The sequence below is a fragment of the Zalophus californianus genome, chromosome 9 (genome assembly GCF_009762305.2).
Source record: "Zalophus californianus isolate mZalCal1 chromosome 9, mZalCal1.pri.v2, whole genome shotgun sequence".
NCBI lineage: Eukaryota > Metazoa > Chordata > Mammalia > Carnivora > Otariidae > Zalophus > Zalophus californianus.
Window position 1 is genome coordinate 8,598,693 of NC_045603.1, and position 13,088 is coordinate 8,611,780.

Consider the following 13,088-nt stretch of genomic DNA (forward strand, 5'->3'; position numbering starts at 1 on the left):
GCTGGTCATTAGTCTCTGTGTGGATATAATGAGGACTCATCCATGTACCCTTCATCTGCTTGTTTCACAGTATAAATGACAGGGGTCCCCAGTGGGAAAGAGGCCTAGCAGAAGACATCACTGATCTTACTGCAAAGTAAGGCAGGCGCTGAGTTTTTGTTTCTTTTTTTTTTTTAAGATTTTATTTATTTATTTATTTGAGATAGAGTGAGCATGAGCAAGAACGGGGGGAGGGGGAGAGGGAGAAGCAGGCTCCCCGCTGAGCAGGGAGCCTGATGTGGGACTCGATCCCAGGACGCTGGGATCATGACCTGAGGTGAAGGCAGACGCCTAACCAACTGAGCCACCCAGGCGCCCCTGAATTTTTGTTTCTTAAGGGACCTAGTTTCTTCCTGAAACATGACACCCAACATCAGCTCCCCTTTTACTTCTACGGAGAAGGCAGGTGGAACTGTGATGAGGCCTTGGTGGGGACAGGGGGTGATGGGGCTTTGTGCACTTGTACATTCTACAAATAAAAACTCTGTGGTTTGATGATATTTGTTATGTCGATTTTATTATTCTTGAAAGTGAAGGAGTTCACTAACGTTAAAGGTTTTAAGGTCAAGAAAGCCCTCACTGGAGGGATAGGAGAATTGGTAGTTTTTGTTTAATGCAAACGGTCTCATTTTTGCACATGAAAAGAGTTTTGTGGCGAGATGTGGTGATGGTTGCACAACAGCGTGAATGTATTCAACGTTACTGAACTGTCTGTGCACCTAAAAATGGCTAAAATGGTAAATCTTACGTTATCTGCCTTTGATCACAATCAGTAAAAAAAAAAGGCCCTGGATGCAAAAGGTCAGAATTGTCAGTCATGGGGCAGAAACACTGAATTCCCACTGAGCTGGATCAATTACATCTTGGGGCCACCCGAGTGGACCAGCACCTTTCCCTCGCTCAATTCTGGTCAATCAGCAGTCTCCCTCGACTGTCTTTTCATTCTGTCTCACTAGGAATTTGTAAATGACAAAAACAAAGCCACAGCAAGCCAGACAACATGAGAGTACAAAGATGCTGAGAAATTTACTGAATAATTCCTTCTGTGACTAAGGGGAGCAAACAGAAGTCCTTAGAAGGGAAACTGTAACTGGCTGCTTAAACAGGATGCCTCCAAAAGGAACTACCTGTGTTCTTAGGCTACTGAGTTACCGTATTCAGCACAAAATTAATATCCTGCGGCAAAGGGGATGAAGGTACAGCCCCCTTAGCCAACTGAAGACCTTCCAGGAGGGTACTTGGTATTGGAAACCAGGACAATATTCACCGTGAAATGTTTCACAGGGCAGCAAGGCTCCCATGTTAAAATTAAACATATGACTGTCCATTTCTTATTTCCATCAATTTACCTGCAGAAGGGAAAGAACGCCTCTGCTGAGAGAGTGGTTCAGGTACAAAGACTCGTTCTAGATTGAAACCAAAGTCCTCATCAAATTACGCAAATCAAAGTAGAAATTGAGTTGCTCTAAGACAAGGAAAGTGACAATTTTATTCTTTTTTTTTTTTTTTTTTTAATTAAGTAGGCTCCATGACCAGCGTGGAGCCCAGTGTGGGGCTTGAACTCACGACCCTGAGATCAAGACCCGTGCTGAGATCAAGAGTCGGATGCTTCACCAACTGAACCACTCAGGCGCTTTGGAAGGCAACAACTTTAGAACACACCCCGGTATGGGATGTAGATAAATCAGCCGGTTGCTACAGCAGGGTTACGCACTGGCACTTCACTTTGTTGGAAGAATGGTTCTGGGTTTTGGAATTTCCCTAATCGGATAAAAACCAGTCATGCTGATCGCCACTGGAGAAGCTATCTTTCTTTGGTTTCTTTTCTATATATCATGGGGACTTACCCTAAGGACTTCCTTGGCTTTAGAATGCAAAAGCATAAAACATTTATAAAGTGTGCCTTGAAAGCTTCCAAAGAATTATTATCATATGGAGGAAACTAAAAGTGAAAAAAATCTCCTGTCTTTGAAAATTCCACTTTGCTCACAGCAACAGCTCTGTAGTTCGAGGTTTCAAGGTCATGGGGAAGGAAGATGAGGAGTAAAGAGGAAGTAATTATTTGCTCTTGAGAAAGTATTTTCCCCTTACTTAGGACCTCAGGGTCTCCTTCCACTAGAAAATTGTCAGTTCTGCCTTCTAAGAATGAAGAAACAAGCTCAAACATTTCTAAAGTGGGCTACCTTCATTTGCTTCTTTCCTCCTTGTCCCCAGCTTGCTGAGTTGTGGGAGGAAGCACTTCCCTGAGAGCCGGCGGTGTTCCAGACTCCTCCATCATCCTCCTCTTCCCAGCTGGGATGGCGAGTTCCCGTCACTGGACCGTCACTCTCCCCCCAGCCATCTTGCATAGATTTGGAATCTTTAAGAAAAGAATGGATCAACTGTATGTAATAGCTATATATGACAATACCCACAATGATTGGTCCTTATGAATGCAGCATTTTAGGGTATTTGGCATCTTATCTAATCCATCTATATGGTGAGGCAAACATTCTAGCCCCTTCCACATTTGTATTACCCAGACAAAGGGAAAGTATAAATACAGCTTTAAGTATAGACGATCCTGAAGAAGAGAAGACATTTTTTAAACTGTGAAGCTTCTGTGATGGAAGAAGGGTGATTCTAAGGTTGGGAAAGACACGGAGAAATCCTGACAGTACTGCTCAAGTATCTCCTTGTGCCAAAGGTCTGGTTAATGTCTTCCAACAGCCATTTTGGATCTATTTCAAGTTTATAGCGTGGTATTTCCCATGATGATACAACCAATTTTACAGTGAAAATCATGATGAAATCATGGTCTTTATAAAGCTATTTCTCTGAAGTGAAGTAGACTCATAATTTTTAAAATGCAAATTATAGACTCAAGGATGAATTTCTAGGATATAGCTAAGACTGTTCTTCATGGGGCGCTGTAAGAGTCATAAATATCATACAATAAAATTGACAACAGAATTTATTATTCTTGTTTAAATTTTGAGCATACAGTATGACCACATTTTTTAAATCAAAAGATAATTCCTTAAGTCTGTAATGTGGCAGAAAAGAGATGTTGGAATGCTTTTTAAGAAAACGATAAACAAGTGAAAATGGGCACTTGAAACTGAATTTTTCAACTGAGGAACATCCAATGAGATACTCCATAGCATCGGTTTACAAAGTTTTGCAAATTACTGTGACTACACATTGCCAGTTGGATCAAGGATAGCTTAGAATTTCAATGATTACGAATAAGTGTGACATGCTTTGTATAAAACACTCAAACGAAGAAATCTTTGTTGGGTTCAAGAAACCTTACGTGTTCCTATGTGGGTGGAAGTATGAGAGGAGAGACAAAGGGACGAGGAAGAAACAGAAGGATAAAGTCACTGAGCAGTAGAGACTGTGTTCCACAGTAAAAGCCAGAAAAGTCTTTTTAAAAACTATACTAACAAAGGGGCAGAAATGCAAAAGAGAGATGGTGAACAATATTTAAGTTACTGGCAAAAAAAAGCACCACGTCAACATTTCAATTCTGCCCAGATACTAAACCGAACATAAAAGAAAATCAACAAAGTTAACTTCTGACTTCTAGACTGTAAACATGTTAACATATGCACAGCTAAGTCACTGCCATTTGGTACTGATCACTTATCAAAGGTTCACGGTCCTCAGTCTCACTGAAACAACAGTTTAAACATTAGAACACCCCACCAAAATGTCTGGCCCCCAAATTAATGGAGACTCCCTCACAAATAATGCTGTACACTTACTAGGTTTCATGGCATTTGGAGCGTTGGAGGGTGCGTTCCCCCAGCCTGTGGTCGATGCTCCTGTGTCATCTATTTCACCCCACCCAGGACTGCTTTCGTTTGGCTCACCCCAAGCTGAAGTACCATTATCTGGAGCAGGTGGTGTGCTTTTGCTCCAGACTGCAAAGAAAGAAAACGGCTCTCTAAGAATCATCTGTTAAAGGAAACATCCTAACATCCAGGGAGTGAATATGGGGTGGGGGTGAAGGTGGGAGGAACAGGCACTCCTCTGTTCTGTTGGCAGAAATACGAATGGGTTCCACCCTCATGGAGGCAAGTGGCATTGTCACTTTAACTTTTGGCTCAGCAATTCCACTGCCAGGGAATTATACCATAGATATACTTGTAAAGTACATAAAATTACATGTACAACAATGCTCACTGTATCAGTGTTGGAAGCGACCTAAATATCTATCAAAAAGGGACTGGTTAGGCCAATTGTGTCACCCATGAAATAAATACTGTACACAAAGCAAATAAAAGACAAAAATGTATGTGCTAACATGGAAAGTTTTAAAGTATGATGAAAAAAGCAAGGTGAAGAACAGTGTATCTAGTACAATCCCTTCTGTGTAAAAGCTGTAAAGGTAGATGTATTTAGCTTATAGGTATGAACAAAATTTTTGAATGAGACACGAAACTCTAAGGGATTACCTGTGGGAAGAGACCCTAGGGGTTAAGATTCTTTTATTTATTATATTTTGCTTTTCTGTACAGTTTGAAGGTTTTTATTATATGGATAATGAATTTTTTTCATGTTAGCAGGTTTTATGCTGGACAGGGAATTAATGAGCAATCTTTATTTCCTTCTTCATTCTTTACAATATTTGAGGGGAAAAAAAAGAACCAGTTAAAAGCAATCATTTTCTAAGTGGCCATAACTGCATTCACTCAACACTATGCTTACTTGAAGAGTTGAAAACTAAATATTAATTCTACCTTAAAAATAAAAACAAAAACCCCACCTGAACAGTGCATCCCCTTAATTTGTTGAATTATATGCTTTATGGGGACATTCAAGTTGACGATGCCAAAGATGGTATTACTAGCACTACTTTTAATTTACCAGGTATGGGGTTTCTATTCAAATAGAGGAAGGAGAAAGTTTAATTCTGGGCAACTGATTATCATGAGAGAACTATTTCTTACATGAAGTACTCCACTTCCAGAGGTGATCATTAAAAGTCATCTGGAAAGTGACTGAAACCTTCCAGATCCCAGCTGTGCTATAGCATTTCAACGGCCCCTTCGAGAACACCACAAAATACTTCCCTTCGCTGGGGAAGGAGAAACACAGAGGGTATGTCCACGGGTAGAAACTGAATGGAAATCAGGTCTATTTCTGCTACTATTTTAATTTTTCATTTTTAAATCTGGAGCATAGTTTGTTTAGCAAGATATGTTCTTTGGATTCTACAAGACCAATACAATTACAAAAAAAAAAAAAAAACCCAAAACCCACAAACTTTGGGAGACTACCACAGGGATGCCATCTTTTTCCTTTTGCCAAGAAAGAACATTAAAATGTACCACCAGCATCTGTTATCACTATCATTTTATAAAAAGAGAGCTTCTGTTAACAGTAGAGTAGGGTTAATGTAGAAAGATTTCCAGAACAAAGCCATGCTGAATAAATGCAGCTTAATAAAAACGCCCTGGTTTAGGATTTTTCTTTATCAAACCCACAAGAAGCAGCCATTGCCTACCTGATGCTGATTTACTGGTCATGGGGGTAGGCAGGTTTGGTTCTCGAGGTGCTGGGCCCCCTTGGGAATTCTTATCCCACAGATTCACATTCTTGTAGTTGTAACTGTTGGGGTCTCCCCACGCCGAAGTGCCATCATCGATGTCCATTTTCCGACTAATTGACTGTGGGGATGGCTCTTCCCAACCGCTGGGTTCCTCATCCTTAGGGGTTACTGGCTGTGGCCCGCTGCTCCAGTTGGAATTGGAAGGTCGTCCGTTGCCTGGAGGTGGTGGGGGTGGGCCTCCCCAGGAACCAGAAGCCTCTGGTTGTGGTGGCGGCGGCTGCTGTGGCTGCTGCTGTTGGTGCTGTTTATTCCAGGAACTGGGCTGTCTGCCGGTCTCAGTCCATGCTGGAGACCGTTTGCAATCTTCCCACCCGCCTTTGGAAGCTAGGCTTGCATTCCCACTGTTCCCCCAAGTTCCAATTTCATTCTGCCCTCCTTCACCCCACCCAGACACAGGTTTACTTGCAGAACTTTCCCAACTGCTGTTTTTCGCTTGATCAACTTCCTCTCCCCAACCATTCTTCCCAGAAGTCCATCCTTGATTGGGCTGGCGTCCCCCTCCCCACCCCTGATCCTTGCTGGAGTTCTCATTCCAAGAGGAAGAAGTCTTTTCATCTGGTCGTGCGCCTCCCCAGTTGGAAGAGTTGTTGTTCTTGTAGTCATTCCAGCCTCCTGTGTTCTTGGGGTCTTTCCACTCTGTAGAGGCTGAGAGCTCCCCCCATCCAGACTTCATTTGATTGCTTTGGCTGGGTGCGTCTCCCCAGCCCCCTGAGTTCTTGGTCTGTGTGGCAGCGCTCTCCCACCCCTCAGTTCCTTTGTCAGATTTCCCCTCAGGCCTTGGCACCTCTTCAATATCCCACACTGTGTCCTGCTTAATTTGAGTTTGGCCCCAGCCAGTGTTTGAGAGCACCCTGGGGTCCAAATCAGTTCGGCTCAAAAGAGTCTGTAAGACAGCCTGACAATCAGGATGTGTGGGCCGGTATGACCGACGGCCAGAATTATGACTGTCACTACTTCCTGCTTTGTGGTTGCTTCCAGTGCTTTGACCTCCAACTTCACTTCCTGTGGAGCTGGAAGATCTTCCCCAACAGGGAGCCTGGGCATTGCCTTGGTTTTCAGGGAGGGGGTGGCCCTTTTGATTGTCCCATGCTCCAGTGCTAGAATTTGGTTGGTTTGGACCACTCCATTCTCCAATTTTCAACTCATCAGACCCAGTCGGCTGTTTCCATTCTCCCTGAGAGACCCCAGATGTCATTTTGTTCCCTTCACCCCATTTGTTGTCATTAGAGTCCTGAGGGCCAAAGTTCCAGGACCCACCCGTAGACCTGTTATTGTCCCAAGAGTCATTTTTTGACCCAGATGATTTCTGAACAGAAGCTCCTTTCCAGGAGTCCTCTCTATCCTTTCCATTGTTCCCATTGTTTCCAGAATTGCTTTGTCCAGAGGCTGTGTCAGTTCCAGAAGGCCCCCTAGCTGCACCCCAAGATCCAACACTCCCAGTCTTTCGATCTCCAGTGCTTTGTGAAGGGGCATCAGTGCTCCTGGAGGCGTTCCCCAAGCCCATTCCAAAGGGCATTCCCTTATTCTCCATGGGGTTTGGTGAACTTAAGTTCAAGGAGTTAGTGTTTCCATTTTTTGGTCCATCAGTGTTATGAATTTGAGCCTGTTCTCTGCCAGAGACAACAAAATTAACACCCGCATTTTCCATCTTTGACTGCTGTTCCCTGGATGCCTGACCTACTGTGCTAACCTGTGCACTGGAATTACTAGTATCAGTTTCCAATGCCCCTTTCCTAGAATTTCCTTCTTGGACCAGCGCTGGCCAGGCAGATGGGTTGCTATTTGGGTTAAAGTTGCTGAAGCCAGAGCCAGGTCCAATTCTATCCTGACCACTCACATTCCTCCAATTTCCTAGTCCATTGTTGCTCTCTGTAGTAGAGTTGGAAGATTGAACAGATTTAGTCTTAGGGTCAGATTTCCAGACCCCAAGATTACATTCGTTCCCAGAACTTGCAGACTGGCACTGGCTCCCTTTTCCTTTGTTACTAGTGGTGCTTCCTGGCAGAGTGCTCTTCTCAGAGCCAGGGTTCGAGGCACTGTTGTTATCGGTGGTGTTTTCGGAAGAAGACTCAGTGTCTTTGCTGGCAATACAAGGCCACTCTTCCATGTCAGACCCGTCTACAATCACCTTGTCCCGGATGTGAATTGGGTTGGGGGAGGCGCCGTTGTTGGAGGAGGCTCCCGGGCCCCAAGTGGAATTTGCATAATTTGAAGCAGCAGCACCTCCAAGGGCTGACTCTGGGAAAGAGATTATCTGATCAATCACAGCTACACATGCATATGCTCTACTAACACCTCAAGCTCAAACTGCCCCTGAGAGAGCTCATCACGTTTCCCCACAAACTAATTTCTCTACCCAGTTGCCCTTCTTGGTTAACTGTGCCACACCTGCTCTAGTCATCTCTTCCCTTTCATTCTGCTGGGGTGGTGTACTGCTAAGTGTAACTCCACAACATTTCTCAAAGCTGTCCCCCTGTCCTTCCTATTGACAGAGAACGGCCTTCTTGTATCTTGAGACAATGCAGTAACATGCTGACCCTGCTTTCTATTTCCAATATACTCTCAACATTCCTGGCTAGAGTAATTGTTCTGAAGCACCCCTTCAATTAGATCACCGGTGTATGGGAAGCTTCCAACAGTTTCTTCGTGCACAAGAACAAAGTTAAACTCTTTGGCCTGGAGTTTCATCAAGATGCTGCACAACCTGGGACCAACTGACTTTTCTAGTCTTATCTTGCACTACTTTCTATGTGGATGCCACACTCCTTGATAGTCCATGACTTGTGCCTTCTCGCCCTGGCACTATTCCACACTGGCAGCTACTGGCTTCCCTTCCTGGATTCATATACTGAAATTTATCCATCTTTCTGGGCCTAGTTCAAGTGCCGTTTCTTCTATGAGGGTTTTTGATTTTGTTTTGTTTTTGTTTTTTTAGTTCATCACCTGAAAATAACCCTTCCCTGTCTGGAGCCATTTTGCTCAGTGCTGTGGTACTGTGTTCACATCCACCTTCCCCCACATTAGCAGCAGAGACTCCCCCAGAAGGTCCCCCTCTTAGGCAGAGACCCTATCTTGCTAACGTTTGAATTCCTCATAGTGGCCAGGGTGTTGCTGCTCAGTAAGCATCTGATGAATGATGAATGCCCACCCAGCTAGATGCTGGGGCAGACGAGCATGAATCAGTCTGTATGCCCAAGGAACTCAGTCTGATAAATTAGTCTGGCTCAGCACATATTTTGGTGGAATTTGTCGTATTTAGTGGGAAGAAAAATGCCATGTTTTAACCCAGTAATTCTTCTAAACTTGTTTTAGTTATTTTAACCAAGAAGCTTTAAATCAAGATAAGGTTGAAAAAATATTACATAGAGCCATATTAAGAGTAGGAAAGCAGAGAATCTCCAACTCTTGAGATTTAGGGGTCTCCCTGGTTTTACTAATGCAAATGAGAGAGTACTCACACTGGACTAATGTCTACATCCAGGCTGGCTAGATCTGGCTGCAGAAACACACGATGTGACCACCCCTCACACACTTCCTTTTGCAATTGCTTATGAGGGGCCACAAGAAGGAAGGGCTATGAGGCTTTTTCCTGCCTGCTTTGGGCCTGACCTGACGGCCACCACAGAAAAGGCTGCATAAAGCTTGTGTAACCGTGAGGTTTCTTTCCATCTTTACTCTGCACAAGCGACAGTGATAGAATTTTCTAAGGCAATTCTATGTTCAAACTCAGAACTAGAATAAAGCATGCTCAGTTAACAATAACCAATGCATTGTTCTTGCCAAGCCTTGATGATGTTCAAGCTCTGAACCTTAGTATAGCCTCAAAAAAACATTTTAAGAGCTAAGGGGAAATCTGTTAATAAGCTTTAAAGAAAGGGGGGGAGGTGATGTTTGGAGGTCCTTAGCTGTTAGCTGATTTAGTATTCATCTTTAAAAACTCTCAAGACTCGTAGAGCCTTTCTGCTAAAGATTCCTTATATCTACATCCAGTTTTGTTTTGTTTTATTTTTTTAAGTAGGCTCTATACCCAATGTGGGGCTCGAACTTAAGACACCAAGATCAAGAGTTGTACACTCTGCTGACTAAGCCAGCCGGGCGCCCCTGTTTTTATAGTTTTTAACAAAGCTCAAAATCCTCTGAAGAAACAATGATTTTAAAAATCTATAAAAAACTAAAGAATGATATTATTTGATATCTCCCCCCCCAACCAAGATTCTACACAGTAATCTAAGAGACGACTGTCTCTAGACCCCCAGCGTTCTGAGAACATAAACACAGGCAAGTAAGATTCAGAACAAGCCTGTGCACTAGCCCCACCTCCAATCATAGCCTGAGCACACACTGGTGCTGACGGCTGGCCCTAGGGAGGCTCGAGTTTATAATGTGCTTGTCTGAGAAGGAAAAAAGTTCCCAAACAGCAATGACCAACAGCAGCCGCATTAGCCTCAGAGTCTATCTAATGAAGGGTTTATACCAGGCAATACAGAAGAAGCGCTCGCTCTCTTTCAAGCTGGCGCGGAATCCATTCCCGACACAGATTCCTCACCTGGTGCAGTCCCACCGTCCCCCTGCAGCAGCGTTCCTGTCACTTGTGCGTTGTTTGAGTTTGCTCCAGGTGCTGTGGAGGGAGGAGGCCCTGCCCCACCCCCGAGGAGCATGCAGGACGGCGGAGGGGGCTGCCCACGTTTTAGTAACACTTTGTGGTCCTGCTGGCAACGGAATCGCGGCGGCACCTCCCGAGGCATGTAGCGGGCGGCGCTTGGCGGTTGTCCGTTCGGCACTGCCACCCTTTTGGCATTGTTGCCACCATTGACTGGTGGCGATGGAGAGCTGCCAATTGGGCTGGCGGCCGTTGGTTGGCTTAAACTTGGTTTCGTCACTTCGGGCACTGAAAGAGAGAGATTGGGAAACAGCCTTTGAAATCAAATACATTTTTCTAAAGGTTGTTTTTAAGAAAGCTTACATGAGACCAATTTCCATAAGACAACTCTTCTTCCATCCTACTGTGGATGGACGTGGTCCTTCTAAGCTCCCCTGCATCTTCAGTTTCCTGGAGGTACAGCAGAGGTGTGGAGTGATGGTGACGAGGGCTCAAAGACAGCCAGACCACAGAATTCCATTCCATTGATTAAGGGGGAGGGGAAGCAATCACCATCAGCTCCCCTATATCCCTGAAGGGCTGCCCAGCAAGTCTGAGGGTACATATGGGCCCCAGGCAAAGCCCTTGGTAAAGGTTCAAGGCTCTCAACCGGAATGCCCTTGCCCTTCATCCACCTTCTTAAAGACCTACCTCGGAGAAACTTTTCTTGAAGTCCCTGGACTAGGTAGGCAAAGCACCTTCGTTTGTGCTCCTGGAACACACCGTCCATCTTTCTTTACTATGAATTTATCATATTATATTGAAATTCTCATTTACAAGCTCCTCACCCAAGAGTCCCTCAAGGGTAAGGACCCACCTTTCTTTCATCTTTTTTTCTTAGGGCCTAGCACAGAGTGGACCCCCACAGGAAACCTTAGCCCTGGAGAATTACAAAATCAACGAGGTTTTGGTTTTTACAGCTACCTAAACTCAAACACTCTTGCTTCGCACTCTGTGTAAATAATTAGAAACATTATAAATTCTTTTGCTCATGTCAAAAAAATTTTAAGGGTACCTTGTGTATTTATTCCAACTCTTTATTTAAAATAAAAATTTCAGGGGAGCCTGGATGGCTTAGTTGGTTTAGCATCCAACTCTTGATTTCGGCTCAGCTCATGATCTCAGGGTTGTGAGATCAAGGCCTGCATTGGGCTCCGCACTGGGCATGGAGACTAAGATTACTTTCTCTCTCTCTCTCTGCCCCTCCTTTTTCTCTCTCCTGCTCTAAAAAAAAAAAGTAAAATAAAATAAAAATTTCAAAATGTAGGTATTTTTCCTACTTATTTTAAAGAATTTAATGTTTTACTTTTAAAAATGGCAAATAGGAAGTCTGGAACGTGCAGGATGACCATGAAGATACACTCTCCAGGACCCGTTTCCCCTCAACCCTACAGAGAATGTACTTCTGCACCTCCTTTGCTTCATCCTACCAAAAGACTGCCACCCTTTCTAAGAAAATCTACCTGGCAAACAGAGGCTGGCAATGTTACAGAAACAACCATTGAGCCTGATAATTCAGATGATTCCGAGGCCCAAATCCCGACATCTGGAGGAATGTTTGGGCCAGCTCTGGTGGCCGTACTGCTCTGCTGAAATGATGCGAGGCCAGCATGTTGCTCATTGAACTGGCTTTTATGGAACGAGAGACATCATCAGAAATCAGGGGGCCCAATCTACTCCCACTGGACATTGGTGAGCATTGTGAGTAACAAGAATAAAGAGTAGGAGCCTGAAGTCAGTTCAAGGCAACCCCTGGTCTAATCTTAGCCAATCATGAGGCAGTCCTACGTCTCCCAGTAAGGAAGGGAGGTCAGAGGATCCACAACCTCTGAGTAGGATAAACCTATTTCTTGAGAAAATAAGTTGGTCATTGTCTGATATTATCAGTATAGTAGGTTCTGCATGACCTATAATAGCCGATATATAAAAATAACTGATAAATGAAGATGAATTATTCAGTGATTCATTTTTTATCTGTGCCTGTAAGATTCCCATAGCAGATGGCATTCCCAATCCCCTTTCCTCTTATTATGAGAATAAACAAGAAGCTGGCAAGGGCTGGGAAGAGCCTTCCCTATTGGTTTTTAGGATGGAAGGAGCTATGCTTCTGTGAGGCTGCCTTGACTCATTTCCCTAAAATAGAGTAAGACATAGTACAAGCATCCTACAGCACTGAGGTCTGAACATCAGTTCGACTAACTTCACAACATTCACAGCACAACCAAAGAAACTTGGTGGGTATCCTATATTGTGTAAGATTCCTTACAAAAGTGCCTCAGAGCATTTTCCCACCACGTCAGAGATAAAAGGGATCGTAAATAATAAAGTCATTATGAAATAAGACCACCTTTCAACCACCTTCCTTCCAATATGGTGCTCTATTCTGGGAGATTCGTCATTCAAAACTCCAGGACACAGAAAAAAAGCCTGAGGTACATGTTAGGAGAAACTATGTTTCAGAACTTCAATGAAATCTTACTCGATTTTTTCTTACACCTTTCTGTGATTTCAAGAATTTTAAGCATTCAAAGGCAAATCACAACTCTAGACACTGGGCACCTGGGTTGCTCAAGTCAGTTGAGTGTCTGCCTTTGGCTTGAGTCATGAGTCCAGGGTCCTGGGATCGAGACCCATGTTGGGCTCCCTGCTCAGCAGGGAGTCTGCTTCTCCCTCTCCCTCTGCCCCTCCCCACTGCTTGTGCGCTCTCTCTCTCTCTCTCAAATAAATAAATAAATAAAATCTTAAAAAAAAAAAAAAAAAGAACTCTAGACACTAACTGGAGAGCAACGTGGCTGTTAGGCAGGACATCCA

General features: G+C 43.9%; 1 protein-coding gene across 7 annotated transcripts in view; it reads right to left on the reverse strand.

The window, feature by feature from the left end:
• The window catches only part of TNRC6B (trinucleotide repeat containing adaptor 6B), a 251,856-nt gene that overhangs the window by 51,617 nt on the left and 187,151 nt on the right, over window positions 1-13,088 (reverse strand). For 5 of the 7 annotated variants that reach the window (XM_027595501.2, XM_027595502.2, XM_027595503.2 and 2 more), the window contains 4 exons: window positions 10,185-10,526; window positions 5,534-7,876; window positions 3,789-3,947; window positions 2,223-2,398 (listed from right to left, as the gene is read on the reverse strand). In XM_027595501.2, coding sequence (XP_027451302.2) covers window positions 2,223-2,398; window positions 3,789-3,947; window positions 5,534-7,876; window positions 10,185-10,526 — 3,020 coding nt within the window. The remainder of the gene's footprint in view (window positions 1-2,222; window positions 2,399-3,788; window positions 3,948-5,533; window positions 7,877-10,184; window positions 10,527-13,088) is intronic. The other 2 variants (XM_027595507.2, XM_027595505.2) reach the window with 2 other exon arrangements.